This window comes from Acomys minous (genome assembly GCF_964271855.1).
Source record: "Acomys minous genome assembly, chromosome: 11".
NCBI lineage: Eukaryota > Metazoa > Chordata > Mammalia > Rodentia > Muridae > Acomys > Acomys minous.
Genome location: NC_140492.1, coordinates 10,400,491 through 10,426,506, shown reverse-complemented (window position 1 = coordinate 10,426,506; position 26,016 = coordinate 10,400,491). Strand labels below are relative to the sequence as shown.

Sequence of the window (26,016 nt, the reverse complement as noted above, 5' to 3'; positions counted from 1 at the left end):
CAAGTACAACACATTGCTGTTGACCATAGTTGCGCTGTTGTTCTTAGATCGCTTAGCCTTGTACTCTCAACTAAATGGAATTTTGTCTTTGACCAAAAGACATCTGGTCAACTGGGCACTCCTTTCTTTCTTGCTTTCTTTGTCTTCTCCCTCACTACTAATTTCCATTCCATGAGACTGGCCCAGTGTATAGCTTATCAGCAATCGTTCCTGGGGTCATCTATTAGAGGAAGGAAAGAACTGTGAAGGCATGGGGACATTATAATGTTAAACTGCCATATGTTATTTGAACTCACTGAAAAGATGGCTCTTGGAATGTAGTTGAACTCCACATTCAGACCCAAGTATATTTGTCTGAAGGTATCCTTAAAAGCCCCTTGTCTAGTCCTGGGATGGACCCCAGCCCCAATTTTGAGACACAGGAGAATAACCAATCAGTCTAAGAGTAAAAGCATGCCCTTAAGAAGAGCCTGAAAGTGAGCCATGTCCAGCAGTTGTTACTATTATGCGTCCTGTGATATAAAGATACCGGCAGTTGGAAAGAGGGGAGGCAGTTCATCCATGGGAAACCCATCCAGGGATAGAAAGCTCAGTTAGGAACTCCAGTGGAATCCTCGACTTTCCGAGTTGGTTTCTGATGGATGTTGTGAGTACTCAGTTTGTTATGCCAGTTCTATCTGGTGCTGTTGTTCTTCTACTGGGAAGCCTTGCCTGAGAGGGCATGTTATCTCTCGGTCTCTCTGTCTTTCTCTCTCCATCTCCCTCTCCCTCCCTCTCTCCCTCCTTCCTCCCTCTCCTTTTATTTTGGCTTATGATATACTTAATAAGCTCACTCACTCAAAACAAAAACTATGACTCTCATATAGGATTCTCTGGACAATACAGAACACAACAATACAGAACACAAGGAGAGAAACTGGCTGCAGCACTGTGGGAGCTAAGAAGCTGGAACGGTTTTTCAGAGGTGGCCTTAGTTGGGATGAAGATGCTGGTCTTTTATGCAGTTTGGGCATTGGATAAAGGCAGGTTTTCTTCACTTAAAGCAATTTTTAAAAAGAACTCCCGAGAGTGGAGGCCATCAGTGCTCCTGCCTGCTATGGAAGTAAATCAATCAGTCTTGAAAGAGAGATGCAAGTACCACTCAACAGCATCCACTCCAGCTGTGGTGGACAGTAGGTAGGGCTTTGAAGACTTCCTTTTGGGTGAAGCAGCCCCAGGGGGTAAACCTGGCTGGATGTGCTTGTAGTAGAGCCTCTATTAATTGAAACATGAGGGTCCAGCCCACTCTGGGCAGCACCATTCCTAAGCAGGTGGGCATGGGCTGTATAGGAAGCATTGCTGAGTGTGAGTGAGTCTGGAAGCAAGCAAACAGTGAGTCTTTATGTTGCTTGTTCTGCGCCCTCCTCTTGGTTCCCTGCTGATACCGCTAAGATGAAATAAGCCCCCTTTTACTCTAAGTTGCTTTTGGTCAGTGTTTGTCACAGCACCAAAAAGCAAACTAGAGTGGTACAAGCCTGTGTGTCCCATTCTGAACACATTTACCCATTCTTTTTTGTAATGTCCCTCTTTGGTTTTGTCTGTCAGGGAATGGCAGGCCGTATTGGACAGTTCTCAAAGAATAGCTTAAGCTCCAGCAGGAACAATCTATAAGAGGATTAGAACTGCTTTGGAAAGTAAGCTCCTGTGTTTGTCAGTGATGGGGAGATATTTGTTGCTAGAGAGATGCATGCACAGGGAGACATTGCATAGACTGACAATTTCCTCAACTCCTCATTCTGCTTTCTATAAAATATAAAGCTTCCCATATAAATTAGGAATCTAATCAGAATGGTACACTCCACTCAACTGGGACAGGCCTAATTGGGAAATCCGCTTAATCAGGACATCCCCCCGGGAACTGATTTAAGCCCGGTGATGACACATAATGGCTATGATTGCTGCTTTAAAGGGGGTGGTAATGCTCTTTAATTGAGCACTTTCGGGTAATTTAGTGCTAGGTGTATACGAGTGTGTATGCACGTGTGCCCTCCATGGTTTGACTTGTTTTCTTCCTTACTGTATATGCAATGGCCCCTGGCATTAGTTCACATTTCCAAGAGAAAGAGTCCTTGGCAGAGGCCCACCTGTTCCTTTCAGCAATTGGGATTTGGCTGCAATAACCCACTTAAGAGTACAGTTCTGGACTGCTTAGCATTGTTTTAGGGAAGACCTCATTTCTCATATTTGATTCTTAGCCTTCTTAACTTCTTCTAGGACATAATGTGGCATATTATAGATTGACTTAATTTCTGGGAGTTGAAGAACATTTGTGAAGGATCAGTTACAGTGCAATGATATATATGTCATGTTTTTGAGATATCCATTTGCCAGAGAAAGAAATTCAAATGAGGAAAGAGATAATTGATGCTGTCAACATTGACGATAGTTGTCTCTATTCTTCTTTATGTTTTTAGGATGTACAATTCTATGGTTTTATGGGTGTACAAATGATGATAGCTCTCACTTCATGCTACATTGTATATGATCAAGGTCTTCCACACTCCAAATTTAATCTTTACTTCTTCAGTCACAAGTTTATTTCTTCTCATCCCACATCCATTGTCATCTTTTTGCCATTATAATTAATACAGTTAATATATATGATGATTACCATTGATTGTCAACTTGATGTGTGCGGTATGGGATGCATCAATGGGCATTTCATGTGGGTGCTGGGAAATGAAGCCATGCCCTTTGCAAGAACACTGCTGGGAAAGTGCTGTTTGCTAAAGTCTCATAAAAGTCATAGGTGCTGCTTTTGTATGTGTTTGAAGATTCAAACAATGAGTCGTCCGTGAAGTCATGTTTAGGATTAACTTCAATTTCTATGTCTCCCAAGTGCTTTAGTAGAGGACACAAGAGACACGAATCCCAGCTCAGAATGTTTCAGAATATCTACTAAAGAGATGAGACATTATGAAGTCCAGTCTGTTCTTTGACCCAGTGGTCAAAGACCCATTTCTATTAGCACCCTATTTTTCTGTCTCCCTGTTTCTGTCTTTTTCTTTCTCACTCCTCCCTATTCATTTCTCTTCCTTTCTTCTTTCCTTCTTTGTTTGTTTGTTTGTTTTTTTAGACAAGGTCTCACTATGTAGACCAGGCTGGTCTTGAACTCATAGAACTATGCCTGCCTTCTGGATGCTGAGATTGATGACTTGTATCCTGCAGACTCTGCATTTCTTAAGATCCGATTGTAATTCTCCATGTTTGAATATGGCCTACGTTGTTTTCTTTATAACTTTGTATGGTAGAAGCCCTAGTTTTAATTTTGTTTTCTAGAGCTTTTTCTGTCTCTTCGTAATCTCTCCAGATGTAGTCTTTGCACCTCCCTATTCTTTTTGTCTACTAGACAGAGGTGGCTTCTATTCTTATACCACTTTCCCAGAATCCCTTGGCCTGAGCCTCCTAGATGGGTAAGCCCAATGGGAGACTAAGTTGAATAGCATCCCAAACATCTTCCTTCCCTGCTCACAAAGGTGACAGCCGCAGAGTATTCCTCTCCCTGCAGCCACAGTTCCCAGTTGCTATTTTCTTTCCTATGATCTAAGTTCTCCCTTTGTTTTGGTGACATTTTTTCTTCTTTCCTGCTGTTCCTTCTGGAGGATGGATGATAATGTCAGCATTTTTGGCTTCCATTCAGTCTTGCCTTCACCTCTGTAAACATTCTTTTCAGTAAACCTTTTCTAATTTCTTAGGTGTGACACCTAGTTTATGTTAAGACCTTGGCTGAAAAACTTGCTAAATAGTCCAGCTAGGTCCTTCGTACTGATATGTTTTGGAGCTTTGGAGACACAATAAACTTAAGGCAGTACCTTTCTATTGCTTGGAGTCTGATTACAGATTATTTGTCTTATCTCAGACATGAGTATTACAATTTTAAGAGGATAGCAAGCAAACTTGAGGAATCCTCATGAGGGCTGGGAGAGGAGAACACTACTTTATGATTCTAGGGTATTAGATACTTTGTTCACAGACAATTCAGCCAACCTGAGCCACTCATGAAAATCTCATGGGTACCATGGTATTTTTTCTAGGATTTGTTTTGAAATCAGGTGAAGTTTCTCTAGTAGACTTCATTCGCTATATCTTAATCTCAGACTTAAAACTTAGAATAACAACATGACTACTAGTAACAAAATATATGACTTTGTGTCAGACATGATATTTGTGCTTTTGATCATCTCATTGCTGATGTTAGAAAACCAACTCCTTAAGGGACTCTAGAGAGGCTCAGAGACGCTACCTTGGATTTACATAACTCTAAGTCTTGAACTTGAAAACACTCCCCTTTCTTGAATTCTAGAATTCCTATACTGATTTTTTTCATTTTTTTCTTTCCTAGAATTAACTTATAACATCAGAGACTCCACAGATGCTAAAGTAGATGCCAGATGACACACTGAACTTTTAAACTCTACTTTCATGATATTCTAGTTTTGAGTGATACTTACTACATATTTATCCACACAAATTCTAATATAGAAGAAAAACATTCTCAGATATTATGTAAGCTATTCTGTCTTCACTTCCACATCTATTTTTTTTTACTGTGTTCTAGGAGAGTGACCTTCAGAGTGATGATCACTGGACAATGGCCAAATATAGCTCTGGTTGGTTTAAGCCAATGTCAGGCACATGCAGAGATCAGAGAGTTGGCAATGAGTAAATTCTGTAGTCCTATTACATTTATTTCATCTGAGCCTCTTGTTTACAGTGAATGTATTCTTCCTCTTATGGTTGATGTTCCTTAGAAGGTCTCTCTTACAGGAACCTGGAGTCCCTGGTAACTGTTTCTGTCCCCTCTTCCTTTAAGTCCTTCAAATCATAGTTGCCCTTTTTGACCCTACTCACTGCTTAAGGACTAGTCTTTTATATAATGCTCACCTACTCCATTTGACTGTGACACTGAGATATTGTCAATACTCTTAGGTAAGAAGATTGTGCGATTTGATTGGAGTTGAGCAATGAACACATGAGATAATAAAAATTACACTAAAGAATTATCTTTGGCTTTCTAAAATGGAAGATTGAAGAGTCCAATTTGAAAGAAAGAAGTCCATTGAGAGGAATAAAGACAAAATCTCATCGGTGTTACCCTAGCCAGCTCCCTAAATATCTGCTATCTGGTTCCTTTAAAAGTTACAGAGCCAAACAGCCAGTCCTGAAAACATACATACAAGAAACATTATACAGATATGTATGTTCATACATATACATATATGCCTTGAATATAATTAGTGGGGAAAAAAGCCATGAATTTGAAAGAGAATGGGGAAGAGTTTATAGGAGGGCAGATGCCAAATCATATCCATAGGAGTAGAATTTTCATATTATTTTGAGACAAGTCAATGCCACCTGTTCTCATAAAAACTTTCAAATTTGTAATTATAGTAAAGCAAGACAGGAGCCATTTATTTATCATTGACTTAGCAAAGTTGTCTCATTTTCATGAGTCATGACTGCATAAAAAAGTTTCAACAGGAAAACCAATATGATCTGTATAGTGAATGTAAACATGTTTTTGGTTTGAAATCAAGTGTGTAATATGGAACTATCTTGTGAGAGGGTGTGTGATGTTTGTCCACTGTAAACAGACTTATGAGAGGGCTCATGATCTTTGTCAGCTGGGAACTGCATTGTGTATGGGGGGGGGCATGGTCTTTGCCAGTTGGAAAACATGTTGGTATGGACTCTGCGAGGCTATAAAGAGGAGCAGCTCCCCAAAGAGAGACATCACTTTGCATACTTAGCATCACTTTACATCACTTGGCTGTACACTGCTTGTTTCAAGATGCTCCTAGAGAGAAATGATTCAGAGAAAACTTCAAAGAGGCCAGTTTTGATCCTTGCTGTTGTTCCCACTAATGCTTGATCCTGCTGCTGTGTTTGCTGTTGAAATCCTGATGACAGAGTGGATTTGCCCCAAGGAACTGAGTCTAAAAAGTTCAACTTCCTCTGTCCCTACTAACCTCCTTTCTCTCCTATCTTGGGTTGGTGACTTGGAAGGGAGGTAGAGCCATTAAAGAACCCCAACTAAAGTAGGCTTAAAAAAGATCAAAGCCTACAGACTTGAATTGAGGAATTTAGGGCATAGCCCAATAGTGGCAAAAAGACCTTTTGTCTTAGAGCTATATTTTGTCTGTGCAACAAACATGAGGTGTAATATACTATTATGACTTCCTCTGAAGCTGTGACTAGAGGTAATAAAGTGTACTTTGAGGGTGTAAGTAAGAATAATATCACAAAAGTGATGGAAGAATGGATGAGCACCAACTGTTTTTGCTTAAGTCACCTACTGTCCCTATCACACAGCTGATGATCCCCATGTGGAAGGGTGACAACTCCCAAGTCTTTGGCATTATGTCTAAGAGAGATCACTGCTTTCGTAGCTGGAAAGGTTGGAAAGGGCACCAACTGTAATGTTGAGAAGTCTGAATGGTGAACTGGTCTTTTGTGCTGGGATTTTAAAAGTTGCCAGATGTTTCTTTATTTTTTTCAAGATGGGATTTCTCTGTGTAGCCTTAGCTTTCCTGGACTCGCTTTGTAGACCAGGCTGGCCTAGAACTCACAGAGACCCACCTGCCTCTGCCTCCCTTAGTGTTGGGATTACATGCATGAACCATGGAGCCTGGCTCTTATTGTCTCTTTTTAAGTATAGTGCTCATTCAGGGATGAAGGGAACAGCATATTTGAAAGATGTAAAAATGGCTTTTGGTGTAACTTAGAGCAATAAACCTAGCTGGGTGTTTGGTAGAACTCTTAGTTCATCCTGTGCCTTAAAGAAAGACAATATCTAAATCATTCCAGACAATTTGGATCCCATAAAATCATTTTAAAAGACAGTGCTTGTATTCATTGATAATTGATGTCAGAATTTTTATTACTGTAACCAAGAATGCTATATAGAGTTATAACTGACCTCCTTCAGATTACAAGTAATTCTTCTCTTCAATGGAGGGATAAGTCATCTTTGAGTTGAACATATTTCATTATTATTATATATATGCATACTGATACTTTTTAAATCTGATCTTTTGAGCCTATACTACCTGCTTTACAGCCTCTTGCTCTCCCCTTTATTTCTCCTCTTTTTACCTCTTCCCTTCTACTATAATTCACTTTCCTTTTAATTAATTATTGTTAAATTTTTGAATACTGTGTTTAGTTGTGTTAATATACTAACATGTTTTATAATTTTAGGGTCTAAGTTAAACTTTTATCTTTTTTAAGCCAATGATTATTCATATTGATAGGCAACTGTCAACTTTCCCACCAAAAGTGACTTTCTGTAGACATGCAATCTGGCTTCAAATATCTGCTAACTCAGTAGGTTGTATATATACAACAACAATAATAAAAGAAGAAATCATGAATTAAAAGGAGACAGGACATGAGAGAAGAAAAAGGAGGGCTAGAAGTGATGTAAATATAGTATTCATATCTGAAATATTCAAATATTTAAAAAGGTTACAAAATGTGCATTATAAAAATGCTTTGAGAGCTTCTTGAAACTTAGAAAAGTCTCTTGTCTAATTGGGGGAAATATGATTTAGAAAACACAAAGAAGGTAGAGAGGGAAAATATAATGAATGTGTTTTTTGTCCGAGATAGTTTCACAATAAAGTAATGTTCTCTATTGGGAGGACAATGCATTAACTGTTGTTTGGATTCATTTGGATATTGAACAGGTATAAACTCTTCACTGTGGGACCTCATCAACGGTGGCAGTGCAAAAGAGTCTGATTTAAATATGAAAGGAAATGCTTACACAAGTGACCACCATGAACCCAGTAACTTTGAGATTACACCAGAAGGGAGACAGAAAGATGAATGACCAAGGAAAGCTTCACATAACGAGTGGTGTTGACTTTGTACATCATTACTACTTTTGGGACAAAATTTTGCTATGTAGCCTAGGCTGACCACCACTTCCAATCCTCTTGCCTCAGCTTTTCAATTACAGGCACGTGCCATCACACATGGCGATCCTAAGTCTTTAAGTCAAGTCTGGATTTGATAAGTTAGAGTATGAGGGATGCAAGTGGAGGTAGGGAGAAAGTGAGAGAGAAGGAGGGAGGGAGGGAGGGAGGGAGGGAGAAAGAGAGAATGCTTTCACATAAAAGAGGAAATATGCACATGAGCTAGATATAGTTGCAGATGTTGGTTGCTTCTAGAGTGATGACATTAACCTGGTTCATGGCTTCTGATGCACTATTTTTAGGAGGAAGTCAGAAAGAAATCATCCAGGAAATCTGTATGATGAGATCATTAAACATTTCAGTGAAAGATACCCTTGCAATTAATTGCATTTGCACCACGCATGCTTATGAACCGCTATATTTGTTGGGATGTTGTGAAAAGGTCAAAACTAATTATATATTTGTTATGATGAGCTGAGAATTCTAGCTGTCATCTGTTATTTTGGTTCCCTAGAGACAATATCAACTCTATTCCATCCTCTGCATTGGAATTTTGAGTGTGATTTGTTAAAGCTTTAATGAAAATGTTTCTTTCATCGCTGCAATTTGGTTTATTATGCTTAATGTCACCAAATTACTTTTAAATCTTGGGATGACTTTATTAAAAATGGTCTAATTTTAATTTGTTGCTCTGGGTGCAGAATTCATCATGAAGATAAGGAAAATCTTTCTTCAGAGGTATTCTAGAAGTTTTGATACACCACAAGATTGGAAGATCTTGTTAACACATTCAGCACTCTCTTTGAGGTTGGTTGCTTGAATATCTTTATTTTCTGTGTATTTTCTCTTCCAGAAATTGCTGTATGTATCCAGGCTATTATTGAGGAGTTTACCTGTGTGTTTATTGTAGGCAGATGGAGATGCAAATTCAGGCAAAACATAACAGCTTCCACAATCATGCGCTATAAAAATTAAGTATCTCACTAAAACTTCACCTTGGAAGTGTGATATGTGATTTTGACTTTCTCAAGAAGGACACCGTGTGACACAACAAAGAGACTCATTCACTGGCTGATATTTGTTTATTACGCAGTGTTTGAAAATGGATGAACAACTCATGTGAAGAGGAGAAAAGTTAAAAGTGATATACAGATCTACGTGCCGAGAAGGACTTCCTGCTCAGCAGGGAGAATACAATCTCGTTCACCACACAAGATGGTCAAAAAGGGGGTGCCAACTGACATCATGCCATCTGTATGTTTTCAGTATGACTTGAATGGCTTGCCTTAAAAATGAAAATGTTCAAAAAAGTAAGGCGAGAGAACTAATAGAAGTAGTTTCCAGGTCACTTGATGGAAAGTTCATTTTATTAAATATGAAGACCTAGACGTGATCTTTTAATGTTTAAATGTCTTGGCAAAGCATGGCTATATTTCCAGGTAACAGCAATAGTTATGTATCTGTCTGTCTGTGTATGTATGTATGTATGCATGATATCTATCTATCTATCTATCTATCTATCTATCTATCTATCTATTATCTATCTATCTAATCTATTAAGAGATCGTGGGAAAGAACTAATTAGCTCACGAATATAAATTTGGACTTAAACATAAAGCTAAGACTACCTTTTTTGAATGCCCAGAATCTAGATTCTGAAAGATTTAAGGTAGAACCATGGCACTCTGGGCTTGCAAGATACTTAGCAACTTTTATTATATTAACGGTTTATTTCTCTGTGTTGGGGAGTATAACTTGATGTTCTATCTTCATGTATTGAGACTGAGTGGGCATATGAGATTGAATATACTGGGGACAAACTTGAACTTTGCGGATGATACCTGGTGTCTAGGAGTTAGATGTGAAGGGTGTGGTTGTGGTGATGAGGGTGTGCAGGGCTGCACCGTGTTGTGTAACAGTTTACAGATTAATGACATTGTGCAAGCCATCTCACTTCCCTTAACATGTTTGTAATTATAAAAACGTTGACTTATGATTACTTTGAATCAGATGCGATTCTGCATCTGATGCTCGTTACTGACTTGTTTTCTGCTTCCTCATTGAGGGGTGTGTTAGCAGCCGAGACACTTGCATTATCATGCCCTACAGCCCTTCTGACCGCAGCTTTGACTATCTTTCCTCATCTCTGGTCCTCCCTTTCCAAGTCCCAGGGTAAGACCTGCTGGTCGAGTTCACCTGTCCTATTTCATCAGCAGTATGGTTTTGAACTTCATTATTTCAAAACTTATAGTTGTCACAAAGAGGACATTGGAGGAGATCATTGTGAATTTTATTCCATGGTTTACTATCTGAGGATTGTTGTGATGGAAAGGATGTCCTTACCTATGTGACTTGTAGAACTATTCAGGGAAAATTAGAATACCTGCACATGACAAATGAAAACGTGATGGGTGATAAGGAGGGCAGGAGAAGAAAGAATATGATTGCAAACAAACGATCTTACTGCTGTGAAGAGATACCATGGCCAAGGCAACTTTAAAAAGAGCAATTAACTGGAGGCTTGCTTAGAGCTTCAGAGGGCAAGTTCATGAACATTATGGCAGGGAGCATGGCAGTAGGCAGGCAAATACGTGCTGGAACATGTAAGCTGAGAGCTTACATCAACGAGTTGGAAGGAGAGACGGGGCCTGCCATGGACTTTTGTGAAGGAAAGAACCTCAAAGCCCTCTCCCAATGATATGCCTCCTCCAATGAGGCCATACCTCCTAATCGTTTCTAAAATATCCACCAAGTGGGAATCAAACATTTGAATGCCGAGAAGGCCTCCATGTTTCTGGAGACCTAGAAGTTTGCCTGTCTGGATGGTTTAGTCATTTCTTGACTGCGGTTTATAGGGCTTTGCATATAGGACTTTGCCTTCCCTTTGGTGGATTTTCTATTTCTATTTTCTCCTTTTTTTTTCTTTCACAGAGAAATTTAAAAACCACAATGTGAATGATTTTCACTTCTTATGCAGCATTAAACCTGAGGAGTAATCCAGTTTTTGAAGCCCAAGCCTGTCTATTGATTTCCTCTTCATCACTGCAGGGAGCCCCTTCCCCAGACACTCCAGTGGCTTGGTGGAAAGGCTTGCTGAACAGAGTTGACCCTTTGGCTATCACGGACCATTTAATGTCTATCTTCCTTTCATTGCTCTAGGCTAGAAGACTAAACTATTAATGAATTTGAGCAGGACCACTCTAACTTCTGTCTCTTTTAGCTGATGTTCCAATTTGGTTCCAGTCACCTTGGGGGAGAATCTGACGCAGCATATGTTTTGAAACTCATAGACTTGGTGTGTCTTTGACTAATCGCCTGCATGGGTATCAGCCAAGTGGACCTTTCTCTGAACAGATACTGTTAGTCTATTCTGTTCTGGAGTTACTCTGTTACTCCATTCATTCTTCATCAGTTGAAGCAATTATAGAATCCTCCTGATAAAGACCCCCTTATATTCAATTTAGTAAGACCAAGAGTTAAACTAGAGCCGAGTCTGCTGAGGTAGAAAATAGAATGCTGGCCAAATCAACTTTACCTTCATTTAGTTTTCTTTGACCTGCCCTCCTTACTTCCCTCTTCCTTTAGAGTGAGAAGCCAGGGCCCCAGGTGAGGAAAGTCACCTCTTTTCCTTTTCATCTGCCATCAGGACCAGGTGTGAGACATAAGTGGAAAATAAATCTTAGCTAACAGCATCATTCCTTCAACCTTGACCTTTATCTCTCTTCCTGAATCTCTCACCTGAGCAATCTAATTCTTTTAGCATCAAGAAATTGCTGAAGGAAGAAATGTTAGACCTAGTTTTTAATTAACTTTGCCATTGATTTGTACATAACTCTGCATGAGTCACTGCTCCTCAGTGAGTCAGATGAAAATCCCAGAGATTAATGATTGGTCCTAGGAATTTTTCTGGACCAGGTTCCAGAGTCTCTGTAATTTCTTATGGCTTCTGAATTCATTAGTTTATGCCATTCTTCACTGGCAAGCACATAGACCCACATAGAGCCAGTCATGTGCCTAGGAACCAAATATTTTTTATGGATGAAAACATCAGGTGATTGTGTAGTATATTTATAGTTGGTTTAAAAAATCTTCTTTGGGCTGGGTGGTGTATGCCTTTAATCCCAGCACTTGGGAGACAGACACAGGTAGATGGCTGTGAGTTCGAGGCCAGCCTGGTCTTCAAAGTGAGTCTAGGACAGCCAAGGCTACACAGAGAAACCCTGTCTCAGAAAAAAAAACTTCTTTTTTCCCCCTATTTTACCTATTTAAATGTGTTTTTAAGAGACGTTAACTTAGCAAATTTTATATGCTTTGAAAGAAAATTCAGTTATGAAATCGAGAGGGAAAAGTCTGTCTGGCTTAGTTTCAACTGCCAGTTTGACACAGCATAGAACCTCCATTTTTCCTTCAGGACTCTTGCTAAATCACTATCTGTATTGTGCCGAGGTGACTCTCGTTGTTCTGTGCTTTCTGTGCTTGGCTCTGGTTCAGACTTGGCATCCTTTTGGACCACGGGAGAAATTTCTGGTGTGATCTCCTGTTTTCTTTCTTCCAGGCTTCTTCCCTTCTGTTTCCTCTTAGGAGGAGTGATGGCTGCCTGTTGGGCTCACCATATCTTGCATTTTACATTTTAAATGTCCTAAACTCCTTTCTCCACAGAACAACCCAGTTTTTTTTTTTTTTTACGTCATTGACTTTGAACATGGAGCCTCCTCAGCCTGGGACCCTTATGGCCTCCGTCTTATGCCCACATATCACTTGATGATGCCTGTGTCATTCTGAAGATCCAAACCTTGGCCCTGCAGGCAGCCTTCAGTGCTCCTGACACAGACAGCTGCCTCTGCATGCCTTCCTGTTCACCTTCTCACATCAACATTCAGATCCTGCTTCCAGCAATAGACATTTTCCTCTTGTTTGAGGATGAAGAACATATCTATTTTTCTCACATGATAGCAACATGATGTCTTAGAATGTGATGAGCGCTTAGTTTTTAAATATACTTTCCCCCTTTAAAAAAATCATTCCTCTATAATATACTTACTAGTGTTCAAACAGTATTTAAGCCATGTATAAAATTAGATTTTAGAGCAGAAAGATGAATGGCTTTCCTTTCTATATTAAGCCCGTCCCCTCTTTAAACTGAAAGCAATTATTTTTAAACTCATCCCCAATGACTGAGTTTCTTAACGGATTCCCCAGAACACCATATTCTACAGCTAGTGATACTCAACACTCAGTGTGGGGAGTGAAGGGAGGAAATGGGGACAAACTGAGCCTCAAACTTGCTATGAAAAACAAAATCCACTTGTTTATTTTTATTATTATTTAGAAAGCACACATAGCAATTTATTGGGGGGGAGAGAGAAAATGCAAAATAAGTGTGCATACAAATTGATCTGAAAAGAACCAGTTCCACTTCCCAAGTAATATCTATGTGAGCTTTAAAAACTGTGCATTTCTTCTTCCTCTATCCACGACTGCAGTTATGGATAAAGATATGTGGAAACACGTCTCATGTTCCTCAGAATTCCTTCCTCCAAGTATGTGTAGGCATGGCCTTTTCCTTCTTGGAAGGTTCTTACGGATTTTTTTTTCTTGCATCATGCCACAGTCTCTTTTCTCTGAGTTCGTCTCTGATGACAAGTAAGGATACTTGTGAAAGAAGATTTGCCCTTAGTTCTTGACTTTTTCTTTAATTTTTTCTGATTCTTGAGTGAGATTCCAAGCTCTTCCATGATGGCATTGAAAGAGAGACACTAGAGAGTACAAAATAAGAGCGTGTCAGTGTCCTGAGACCCATGGCTACCTGCATTGACTTGTATTTCTTGCCTACCATTTGATGAACACGTTACTGTTTTTACGGCAGGTCCATAACTAATGGCCAACTCCCTTCACCTCCTCCTCCACCCACTGGCCATCTGTTTTTTTTTTTTTTTTATACTTAAGGAAACTGAGTATGTTAGCTCAGTAGACTGTACTTTTTTGACAAACACACCAGTATAGAATTTCCCAGGCCAGAAAACAACAAACCCAAACCAAACCCAACAAAACTCAAGGCTCTCAAAATAGACAACTTACCTTTGCCGAGACAGCAAAATAGAGTTAAATTAAGGCATTTTCCCCCACTGAGGTGATCCAAACATTGATAGGGTTATCAAGGCATACGACACTTCAGTAATGCTATAGAAAATGAACAAACCTTCTCTACACCAAGGCTTTCTTTTTTGCTCCCATGAAACCTTACTTTGTTCCTAAAATAAAATCTAAGTCTTGATGACTTTCCTTTCTGATAAAAAAAAAGAAAAAAAACAATTTTAAATTGTATATTTTCTCCAAAAAAACCAGAGATTCTGGCAGCAGCAATGATGCAGCTGAGGTTGAAATGAAAAAAATAATGGCATTGAACTGCACAGCAAAAATAATGATGATACTACACAAAGGAAGATGGAAGAGTGCCAGGACAATGTTATGCATATGTAGAAAATATATAGAGATACATATCTCCATCACAATATGCTATGTCTCTTTGCATGCACACTATATAAACAGCCAATACAACATAATTTGCTGCCATTTCTTCTATCTAAGATAAGCTCTGGACACATTTCTGCCTACGGGGATGTACAGCTTTACTTTTTGATGAGGTCACTCTGAAAATGTTCTCCAGCGAGATAAGGACAAACACTGCAGGATCCACTTATATGAAGTATCTGAAATGGTCCACCTTGCAGAGACACAAAGCAGAATGGCCACGGCATGGCCAGGGGCTGCTGAGGGGAAATGGGACATTGCTATTCACTGCATGTAAAGTGTCTTTAAGAGAATGAATCACTTCCAAAGATACGCTGTAGAGCCTTTGCTGGTGGTAACCAGCACTGTATTGTGCAGTTCAGCTTTGCTAAGTGTGACAGTTCTCAAGTTAGGTGCTATTGTATTAAAAGGACAATTCTGGAAAGATATAAAACCTTCAGAACAGATGATGAGCATGCAGGCATTACTCTTGTGTGATTTAGCTCCAGAAAGACATGGCTGATGGTCAGCTCGCTGCACACAGCCAGGTGTTTCCTGACTCACAGGAAGATGTTTGACCTCCTATGTTTATAAAGGTTTAAGTGTTAGGCGATCAACTTGTACTTTAAGAAAATGTAGTCTAAAATGGACTTGATGGCTCTAAATGAATAGCAGTTGTAACTTATACTTGATTTAAAACTTCAATATGCAAATTTAAGTTTTAGATGCAAGCCTTTTGAAAAATCTAGTGATTTATGAGAGAATTCATTCTCAGAAACATGTATCCATAGGTTTTTATTTTCATTTTCATTTTTTACGGTACTAAAGACAGTAAGTCCAAGTGACGCTTGCTGGTTACCTGCCAGTTTAGGTATGCTGTCGCCAATTGAGTTCCCTGTGACTGGTATTTCAAAAAGACTGCAACAATTGTATCACAAATGAAATATGATTATGTGTAGCATTATGCTATGTCAAACTAACATTTTGCCATGAAGGTCAGATGAACGTCTATAGCATCATTTTGATAGATAGTGTTGAGTTAAGGCTTCTACCAGAAAGTTAAGCACAATTTTTGTTTGTTTGTTTATTTATTTAGGCACGGGGCATTTCTGTTTCATGATGATCATTTAAATGGAGGGACAAGATGAAGGAAAATAAGGAGTGTCAAAAATTTTATGAGCATTATTACATAGGAACCTTATTCCACCCTTTAGGTAGACAGGTGCAAATTATTATTGGGAATATTAAGTCAAAGCAAAAAAAAAAAAGTACAGTCTAACCCCATTTATACAGACTGCTAATCCCAACTGACATCGCTGGAAATCATCTGTGTTCAGATTTTATTTTTTTAGCCACTGTAAGTTTTGTGAACTTTTCCCCTATGAAAACATCTTACAAAATTACACTTTTGTTTTTATTTTAACTCCCACGGATTTAAATGTAACTATTCATGCCACATTGAATCCTAACAGTAAAAATGAGCTAAAAAATGTAGCTCCCATGAGAAAAACAGGAAAGAAAGTGTGGGTCCAATGCTCCCTTCCCTATTGTAGGCGGAGAAGTGGTAATAGATTTTTATCTACTTTTCAATTGTAATGTATCTAATTTTCAATTTCAACCATAACTTTCAATTGTGATTTTCTTTAAAGAAGCATCCTCCTCCAAAGTTGAGACTGCCTTAAAATACAGAAATCTGCATGTTCTGAGCAACTCTAAGTGTGTGGCCCCCCGACTTCAGCCTCAGTCTATAGGTGCTCTGGTCCCTCTGTCTTTGGTCACAAACTTTTTCTGACTCTCAGGTTGTCTCTGACGGTCAAAAAGAAAATGGCAAGATATTGGGGCTGACCTTTCTGCTTCCAAATCTTTGATGTAGCCACAAGGAAAGATGACCTTTAAGGTTTCTGTCAGCCCGAGCACACGTAAATGATAGGCTTTCTTATCATCAAGAAATGAAGCAGTGAAGGTCATTGCTCATCCCGGAGCGCCATGTCAGGGCAGCGTGGAAAGGCCTCATAATTATTAGATCTTCAGCGTTATATAATCTCAGAATCTACACTAGTTCCTGGAGTTATTTGTTTATTTATTTACTTATTTTGACATTGGGCATTTCTGATTTTAGGATGATCATTTAAACAAAGGGGCAAGCTGCAAATAGATAAATGTCAGTTGTAACTTCTCCTTGACTTGCACGTTCAATATGCCAATTTGGGTTTGGGATTTTTAGGAACTTCCCCTATTCATAGTGCCATGGAAACATGTTTTAAATTTCCAGATGCTACTCCTGACAGGAAGGATTAAGCATTCAGCTAACTACCTCTCTGTAACAGCAGTGTGACTGCAGGCAGAGTCCTAGCCGTTGTCCTCCTCTGCGCTGTGGAGTGGAGATACTGCCATACTCACAGGCTAGGCTTCTTTATTGCTGGTGGGAGGTGCTCACATTTTTAATGTATCTCGACATGGCCATGAGTTACAGTTTGGAATTGTCCACTGGCATCAGAACACTGGAGTTGAAACTTAGCTTACTTACATTGGCTGGCTATCTATCTATCTATCTATCTATCTATCTATCTATCTATCATCTATCTGTTTAAAAATGGTACTATAGCATAATCTGTTTCCTAGAGCTATGAGAATTCAGTGAGCTGGTGTGTGGTGTGGTGTGGTGTGGTGTGTGTGTGTGTGTGTGTGTGTGTGTGTGTGTGTGTGTTATGTATGGTGTGTGTGTGTGTGTGGCGTGTGGCGTGTGTGGTATGTATGGTGTGTGTGTGTGGTATGTGGTGTGTGTGGTGTGTGTGTGTGTGTGTGGTGTGTATGGTGTGGGGTGTGTGTAGTGTGTGGTGTGTATGGTGTGTGTGGTGTGTGTGTGATATGTGGTGTGTGTGGTGTGTGTGTGGTGTGTATGGTGTGGGGTGTATGTGTGTGTGTGGTGTGTATGGTGTGCTGTGTGTGCGTGTGGTATGTGTGTGTGTGTGGTGTGTGTGTGGTATGTGGTGTGTGTGGTGTGTGTGTGGTATGTGGTGTGTGTGATGTGTGTGTGGTGTGTACGGTGTGGGAGGTGTGTGTGGTGCGTGTGGTATGTGATGTGTGTGTGTTTGAGAGAGAGAGAGAGAGAGAGAGAGAGAGAGAGAGAGAGAGAGAGAGAGAGGGAATATAGTGTAATGTCTGCCACATTGTAAATAGGTTTCTTACAATAACATTGTGTTACCGCAGTGAAGATATTCAACTCTGGCAGTTACAGCCTACTTTGTGATTCAGAGAGAAGGACACAATGACAAAGAGGATGCTACTTTGAGGCAAGGCATTGTATGCCCTTCCACGAAACATTTTTTTTTCAGTTGTTTAGAGTGTGTTTTAGTTAAAATAGATCCTGTTCTTACTTAAGCAAGAAAATTTAGTATCTATTATCGCTACTCTTTTCTAGGCCATAACGTGTCTCAGTGATGGTGTGAGAAATAGAACTGCAAACTGTGTTGAAGGAAGAATAAGTGCTGAAGCACAGCACAGGGGTGCACGCTGAGCACAGTCTCTTGTCATTTAAGACCACACTATGGAGCCGGGCGTGGTGGTGCACGCCTTTAATCCCAGCACTGGGGAGGTAGAGGCAGGAGGATTGAGGCACATTTCTGTGACAGAAAGGCTGTAGGAAAATCCATTTGTACATGAACTTGTAATAAAATTATGTTGTCATTTGTGCTGTTCTTGACAGTGTTTAAAGAGAAAGCGAGATGGGGGCAGGCAAGGGGACAAAAAGAGAGAGGCTTCTCTTTTAGAAGAAAGGGGAACTGAGCAACAAATTATTCCAGTTTAGACCCAAACAGACAGTTCATCTTGAGCTGCAGCTCTCTTGGCTTTCAAAGGGGGAATGGCATGCTTGGGGACTTTGATTTTCAGAGTGAGTCACTCCTCTTCCTTGCTTCTGCTTTGAGCATTTCTCTCATACCCTCGCCTTCTCTTTCCTGCCTTCTACTTTCTCTTACATTCCCTATTGGAGGATTTCTTTTTATAGTTGCTGACTTCATGGTGCCTTTTAAAAAACTATCCCCAGATGTTTGATTTCATGGTGCTAGTGTGAGCCTGAATGCAAATTATAAGTCTCTCCCTAGCCCTTTAGTGGATGCTGGCCTGGGAGGGGTGTGATTAGTGCTCTGGCTGTACCTCATTGGTAGAGCGCTAGCAGGAAGCTCTATGTTTAATACCCAGTACTGTATGACACAGAGCATTTTTCAGTGTTCATGTTGTTTTCCTTCTCAAATAAACTATGTCCAAAAAAAAAACCTCAAACAAAAATGGTCCAGAAGAGACTTTCCCCCCTAAAGTGCCAAGGAAATTTTCAGTATTAGAATGTGACGCGAGTTTACAGTATTTTGGGACCTAGGTTTTACTCAAATAGACTTCCTATTGGTTATCAATCAGCAGAGATTGATTGTTAATGTCAGCTTCTCTTATAAACTCAGCATCTACACATTTAGATGTTTTGTTTTATTTGTACATTTAGACAAATGTTTAGGGAAACTATTTTGATGTTCATAACTTTATGATTTGTATCCCAACAACTTTTCAAAGGAGCTTTAGCCACTAACATAGGAAGCCTAGCCAGTAATATAGTAACTTCTTATGTTGGTATAGTTTTTTCCTATTAGTTCAAATACATGAAACGCTCTGAGACACTGACATTGTTAATACATTTTCATGCTAAACACTGATAAGACAGATGCTAGTAATATTGTTATTTTCTAAATGTAAAATCATTCACTGTATTTGACATTTTTTTTTTTGGAAACATCTTTTCAGTAAGATTTGAGATGAGAGAGAAGTGGATTTATGAGAAGCAGTGAGATTGTTGTTAGTTGTAGTAGCTTTGTCATGGTGTGGTCCAACTATGCCATGTTCCCTAAAGTCAGTCTTGTTTGGGTATTTATTTATTAATTCATTTATCTATTTTGGTTTTTCGAGACAGGGTTTCTCTGTGTAGCCTCGGCTGTCCTGGACTCACTTTGTAGACCAGGCGGGCCTCAAACTCACAGTGATATGCCTGCCTCTGCTTCCCGAGTGCTGGGATTAAAGGCGTGTGCCACCATGCCTGGCCGGGGTTTTCTTTTAAAATAAGAAAGTCTGAGCTTTCATGATCTTAGCATCAGTTTTTATCTTGAAGTCTGCTGGCCAGCAAACGTAGAATGTTCAATATGGTGTAGGCTTAAAGACAGAAATCCTTTAAAAGAACTGGAGCCGAACAAACTCAGTACACGTGTCGTGCCGTGAGGCTTTGGGAGGAATGGTCACCTACTTGTCCCAAGGCTTTATTTTGTCATAGGACCACTGATCTGAGAGCACAGAACGAACTTGCCCTCCGTCTGCCCTGCCATGACACGGCAGAGGAAGGCTTGTAAGGGATTCTTGCCGTAGTTACCCATCCACACGCTGTCTTGTGTAAGGTTCTTTTGTTCCGTAACACTTTGGATACCATTTGCCTTGACATTATTATTTCTCTGAGTTCATTCAGAACCCAGGGGTTACTTCTCCTGTACCTGTCCTGGCATCAGAGAGGCTGAATGTTGATCACATTCTGAGTTTCCAGTGTTGATGTATTGACTTACGCCTGAGAGTCGGTGAGGGAGCTGATTCTCATCTGTGCTGAGAATCCTGGGGGTGGAGGAAGTGCAGGCACTGAAAAGCCCTTTCACAGCGTGGCTTCCAACCCTGACCCTGTCTCTGAACCTAGACAGCTCTGTGTCCGGACCATTTTTCTGAACCTTTGATGCTCTTTTGAATTGGCCCCTCATAGGTAATTAATCTAAAGCTCTGGTCTTTTCTCCCCGTGGCACACACACTTAACTAGTGTTGTGTTTGTTTCCCTATGCGTCTAACATCACGTTTCACAGCCACCAGGTCATCTCTTATCAGCTTTGTCACATTTTCCTCCTTTTCCAGGATCCGGAACCAGAAGCACTGGCTTCTCGGATCCTACGTTTAAAGCTTCCCATCTGCAGGAATTTGGTCCCTAAGATTTCCTGCTTTTCTGTCCAGGCCATCACACTGTAAACACGAATCTGCAGCGCACACAGGACCACCCAACAGCCTGAGGAACACGATACTTGTTCTCTCTGGTTTATCTTTATCTAACGGTTGACATTAGAAACATATTTTCTACCATAATAAATACATTGTGGGACAGCATACTTAGTCTAAATGGAATTTGAAGTTTTAAAGAAATTACTCACATAGGTTACCTTCCAGGGCCATGAAACCCATGACTCGGGTAGATGGGGGCAGGTAAACCCACTCTGCTTTAACACTAGGGGCTAACGGGACCCTTTAAGAAGTGTGGTGCCACTAAGGCAGTGCAGCATTTTGATATTAATTCATATGTTCCCTACCTGTTTTTCTGAAGTCGAACATTTCCCCCACTTTTAAAATTGTAATGAGAACTTTTGTAAGAATTGTCTGGAAGGTAGGGATGCTAGGTGTGCAGAGAGAGAGAGAGAGAGAGAGAGAGAGAGAGAGAGAGAGAGAGAGAGAGAGAGAGAGAGAGAATTTGGATATTTACATTCGTAAAGACATGTTGTGGAACTGTTAGAAGGTACTCCAGTCCTCAAAACTATTGGTTATAATAGCTGTGCATTTTTAAAAGGGGGAAAAGGAACAAGTGCTTTGAACTGTGGAAGTTTGACATTAGAAAGCCAGCTTCGAGCCTTGTGGGCCCAGCACACAAGTAGAACAAGGAATGGGTTATGAAGATCCAGTTGTTTTAAGTATGCTTTAAGGAGTATAGGTCAACCATGGGACAAGAGGAGCTTGTGCTAGGTATGAGGAATAATTGGGAAGGAGCCCCTTACCTTTCAGTACTCGCCATGTTTGAGTCCATGGTCCCAGAAGGACACTTTAGGAAAATAGAACTTTTCTTGTCCCAGAAAGGAAACACATGCTACTGGTGAGTATAGAGGGAAGGATGCAGAACAGCCTATTTCAGCCCTGTTAGTGGAAGCAAAGAAAGCTTCTCAGTGGGCCTGGGCTTTGTGCAGACCTGAAGGAGGCCAGCAGCTCTCCTTGCAGGGCTGTGGACTTGAGCTCTCCTACAGGCCGCTCACAGCAGCCTTCTTGTGGCTGCAGTCACGGTCAGAAAGGACAACACAGCTGCTTCCTCGTGCCTTTGGCTTCTCTCTGGCTTCTCACACGGAATGAGGTAATACTGTGGTGGTTGTTGCATGAGGAGGGCTTGTTTTGTTTTTTTTAATTGTTTTTTTAAAAAAGCTTTTCATAGATGAGGGAGGGCCATAAAGATAAATTTCAAAAGCATCTTCCTACTTCTGGATCGGTGATAGAGCTAGCCGTCCTATGAAGAAGGTACATGCCTCCTTGATGCGCTCTCTCTCTCTCTCTCTCTCTCTCTCTCTCTCTCTCTCTCTCTCTCTCTCTCTCTCTCCTCTCCCTCTCTCTCTCTCTTTGTGTGTGTGTATTTAATATGTAGGTTCATCAAACTTGAGAATAATCCCTCTTCTGCAGTAATCACTAATCACCATTTGGAACACTTTGCATATGTTTGATTGTGTGGGCATTCCTCACCCTTGCTGCTGTGTCGTCTCAATTTTTTTCTCTCCACAGGAGGTCTTTCTTTGAAGTACTGGCAGGGTAATGTAATCTTGCTTACTGCCTTAAAAATTTAATGTGTTCAGCAGGCACACACAGCCACCTTAAAACACATACATGAAACAAATTTTATTTCCATTCCATTTTCGTTATTTTATTTCCCTTCCATTTTTTTTCTAGTGTGTTTAAAAATCACTGGGGTGAGATGGTAACCTCTAAATCTTCTATAGGTTGAGGGAAGCAAATTCACTTGCTCAGAGTCACATGGTCTGTTAGCAGCAATATGAAGGACCAAACTGTTTTAATTTTCAAGACTTCTGTCTATTGAGTCACACAGGAGTTTTAGAGTTGGGTTTATAAGACAGCATTATTTGAATATGGAAGAAGTTTCTGGATGAATACTAAATGTCTCCTTATTTCTCTGATGGTAATGTTTAGGTCTCTATGCAAAGGCAGTCTTCCCACCAATATGCATCACTTGTTAAATAAGTTCATCAGACCAAAGAGAAAAGAAAATAATGGAGCTGCAGGCACTTGTAAGCACATGGAAAAGGCCAGGCTTGGGCAGATTTAGTAGTTTCTTAGCTCGTGTGGTTGTAAAAGACTCAAAAATCAGATCAGGCAAGCTGATTGTTTTATATTTAAATATTGTAAATTTGAAAATGTCATTCAGTTGAAAAATTGGGAAGAAAAACAATTCTGGTTAAGTTTATTGAACTCTCTTAATTATTGTGGGAATGACAGTAACTTCATTCCATTCCATCTTTGCTTTTATTTTGCTGTGTATTCATTGCGAGGACAATGCCCATTGCTAGCTAGTTTAGGCATCAGTTGAATTCAGTCTGACATCAATGAAGTTCAAGTTTGGCAGAGGTTAAACCATGCAGCTGTGCGACTGTGGTGTTGACGTGCTATTCCTAGCATGCTCTACCACTTGTAAATAGAAATTCTTTGAATTTTCAAAAAGGATTTTTTGACCATATTACCAATTTCTCTGGAAGGAATTTTGAAAGCTGAAATGTTTTTAATTCCTGTGCATCTGGACATACAATTCCATAGATGTGAGAAACACAGTGAGATGGTTCCTTCAGGTGAGCTACAATGAGAGCAGCAAGCAGGGGCCCTTTACTCTCTGCAGGGGATTAACTAATGGTGCTATTTGCAACACATGTGTTCAGAAAACAGTACAGAAAGAGTGTATCCTTTCCTCTTGCTTTTACATGGTCAGGCTTACTGGTAAACAAACCTTGTCATATAAGCACCAGGTGCTTGGAAATTAATTGGAATTAATTATCGTATTGCATTGTGGCTTATAAAGAATAAAATATAATATTTGTCAAATACAGTGAGGATTTAAAGTGATTTTCTTTGGATACACTTATAATCATAGGAATACTTTTGATCTTCATGTTAAATGCAAAAAGGTTAAAATTCAATTTATAATTTTAGTATAAAACAGCAAACTACAGTATGAAGCTTTGTTATTTTACTTCTTTGGACTAGGTGACTGACAAAGGTATGAAGAAACAAATGAATGTAATTTTGCTATTATTATTGATGCCTTTGTTAAATCACCTTCCCACCTCTCTGCCTGACTGTAAGCAGTACTTTAAAAATATAACCCACAACCTGCTACTGTATTATAGAAATTCATGTTTACCATCTAACTTGACAAAACTGCTATGTTCAAGGTAGTTTTTATAAAAACCCATGTTTGCCAAGTGCTGTAAAGTAAAACAACTGTGCTGTGGATTATTGCAAAAATAAATTCCTGTAAGAAAAACTGTTAAGAAAATCCCTAGCATTCAAGATAGTTCAGGACTCATATGTGTGACCTGATTTTAGAGAAAATGTATTACAGCCAAGGCAATCTTAATGGAAACTAATGCATACAACTAAATTTAAATATTCTTTCTTCAGGCTTTATTAAGCATGAAGATTCCTGGCTGTGTCCACCAAGTGAACATATGGAGCATGAGTATTGGACTGCAAATCTCTTCTCCAGATGATTGTGATTTACACTACATTCTCTGCACTAATGATGTAAATACAGTCTGATGGTTTTTGTTCTAAATTTCACTTGAAATGCAATGGGCCTTGCAGAGGTCAATGTGATCCTGGCAGCCATGTCCATGGCTGTCTGAATGGGTTGTCTGAAGGTTGGACAAAAGAAGAGAAGTATTAAAAAAAAATCCACGAAGGCCCAAAGCAGCAACAAACTGCTTACTTGATAATTTTTAGTAGGGATAAGTCTATGTTGTACCAGCAAATGTTGAGATTATCAATTGAATGTCATGAAGTTTCTGTCTTAAAAACATGAGATTTCTTCTTGGAGTCTCCACATAAAGTGTCCATTGTATACCAGATGCTATATATATATATATATATATATATATATATATATATATATATATATATATATATATATATATATATATATTCTTCCTCCCTCCCTCCCTCTCTCTCTCTCTCCCTCCCTCCCTCTCTCTCTCTCTCTCTCTCTCTCTCTCTCTCTCTCTCTCTCCCTATTACCTGTCTATTTATTACCTTTCACAGAATCAGTGGCTGTATTCTGGCTCGAGTCAATTCATAAGAAGCAGCGATTTATTGGTTTCCAATTACATATATAAACTAGTGCTTAGATTGTTTAATCTTAACCATTTTTGACTATTAGAATCAACTGGACACATCAAATGATTAAAGTCGACTTGCCCTAATTTCACACTAAAGTAGTCTGGGGAGAAGGAACGAGCTTCCACTATATGTCCTCATGTTACTGATTCAGGTCTGTTTCTTGAGTGTAGTGACTTTTCGATTCATCTTATTGCGTGGGGGGAAGATTGCACAGAGTTTGAATCTCTATTTTCATAATCAAGTTTTCTTTTAAAAATTTTTATTTAATTAATTTATTCATATTACATCTCAATTGCTATCCCATCTCTTGTATCCTCCCATTCCTCCCTCCCTCCTGCTTTCCCCCCTATTCCCCTGTCCTAGGTCTGTGACCGAGGGGCACCTCCTCCACCACTAAATGGTCATAGGCTATCAAGTCTCGTTTTCTAAACCCAGGTTGGCTTGAAGATGCCAACTTACTGCTCATATGACCTGCGAGAATTATTTACTTTTTCTCTAGGATGAAATATTTGGTGACCAGTATTTATTGTCAAGACTTTATAAGTGGCTTTATTTTCCATGTCATGCTATGATTTCATTTAATTTTCATGGTGGATGTAGAAGGTGTCATCTGGGTGACCCTGGTCTTGCCAGGTACTGTTAAAAAAGACACTGTGTCCTGAGGGCTTGAATATACTGGGTAAGATTGAAATTCTCTAACTATGACACGTATTAAATATACTAAAGTACCATGTGATAAGGGAATATCGAGTGTGCCAACTTTGGGTTATTTAAGTATAAAAACTTCATAAAGCACTTGCCAGTGGCACCTGCTTTGAAAAATGCTTCTTCAAAGTAACCTTGAACTCTAGAAAATGCCCTCCTGGTGTTAGCTGTTAGAAAACTGAAGCCAGGACACGTCAGTAACTGACCCACAGTGACTGCCCACATGGCTGTACTCGAACCTGAGTTTGGCTAATTTATAAAATTCTCTTTTGACTTTAATGTCATGACTCAAGGTTCTGGACTATACTATCTGCTGTTTCTGATAATAAAGCTGAACATAAATTGCCGCAAGGATCAAATGTAACGTGTGTATAAACATTTTGAAAACCATAAAATACTACATAAATATTGGAGTTAGCATACAGTCTTAAACAACACCAAAATACCCTTTATTTATTTGTTTGTCTTTTGAGACAGGGTCTTATGTGGCCCAGGCTAATGTTGATCTTGGATTTCTGGTCCTCCTGCCTCCATTTCTTGAGTGCTGGGATTGCAGGCTTGTGCCACCACATATAGCTTTATACATTTCAGGGACTGGGAAGCACCACACAGGCTCCATGCATGC

General features: G+C 39.6%; 1 protein-coding gene across 5 annotated transcripts in view; it reads right to left on the bottom strand.

The window, feature by feature from the left end:
- Positions 1-13,240: 13,240 nt before the first annotated feature.
- GRIK1 (glutamate ionotropic receptor kainate type subunit 1) overlaps positions 13,241-26,016 on the bottom strand; it is a 363,547-nt gene continuing 350,771 nt past the window's right edge. For 3 of the 5 annotated variants that reach the window (XM_084800831.1, XM_084800827.1, XM_084800828.1), the window contains one exon: positions 13,241-13,714. In XM_084800831.1, coding sequence (XP_084656957.1) covers positions 13,632-13,714 — 83 coding nt within the window. In that variant the 3' untranslated portion in view covers positions 13,241-13,631. Of the gene's footprint in view, positions 13,715-14,157; positions 14,245-26,016 lie in introns of all 5 variants that reach the window. The other 2 variants (XM_084800825.1, XM_084800826.1) reach the window with 1 other exon arrangement.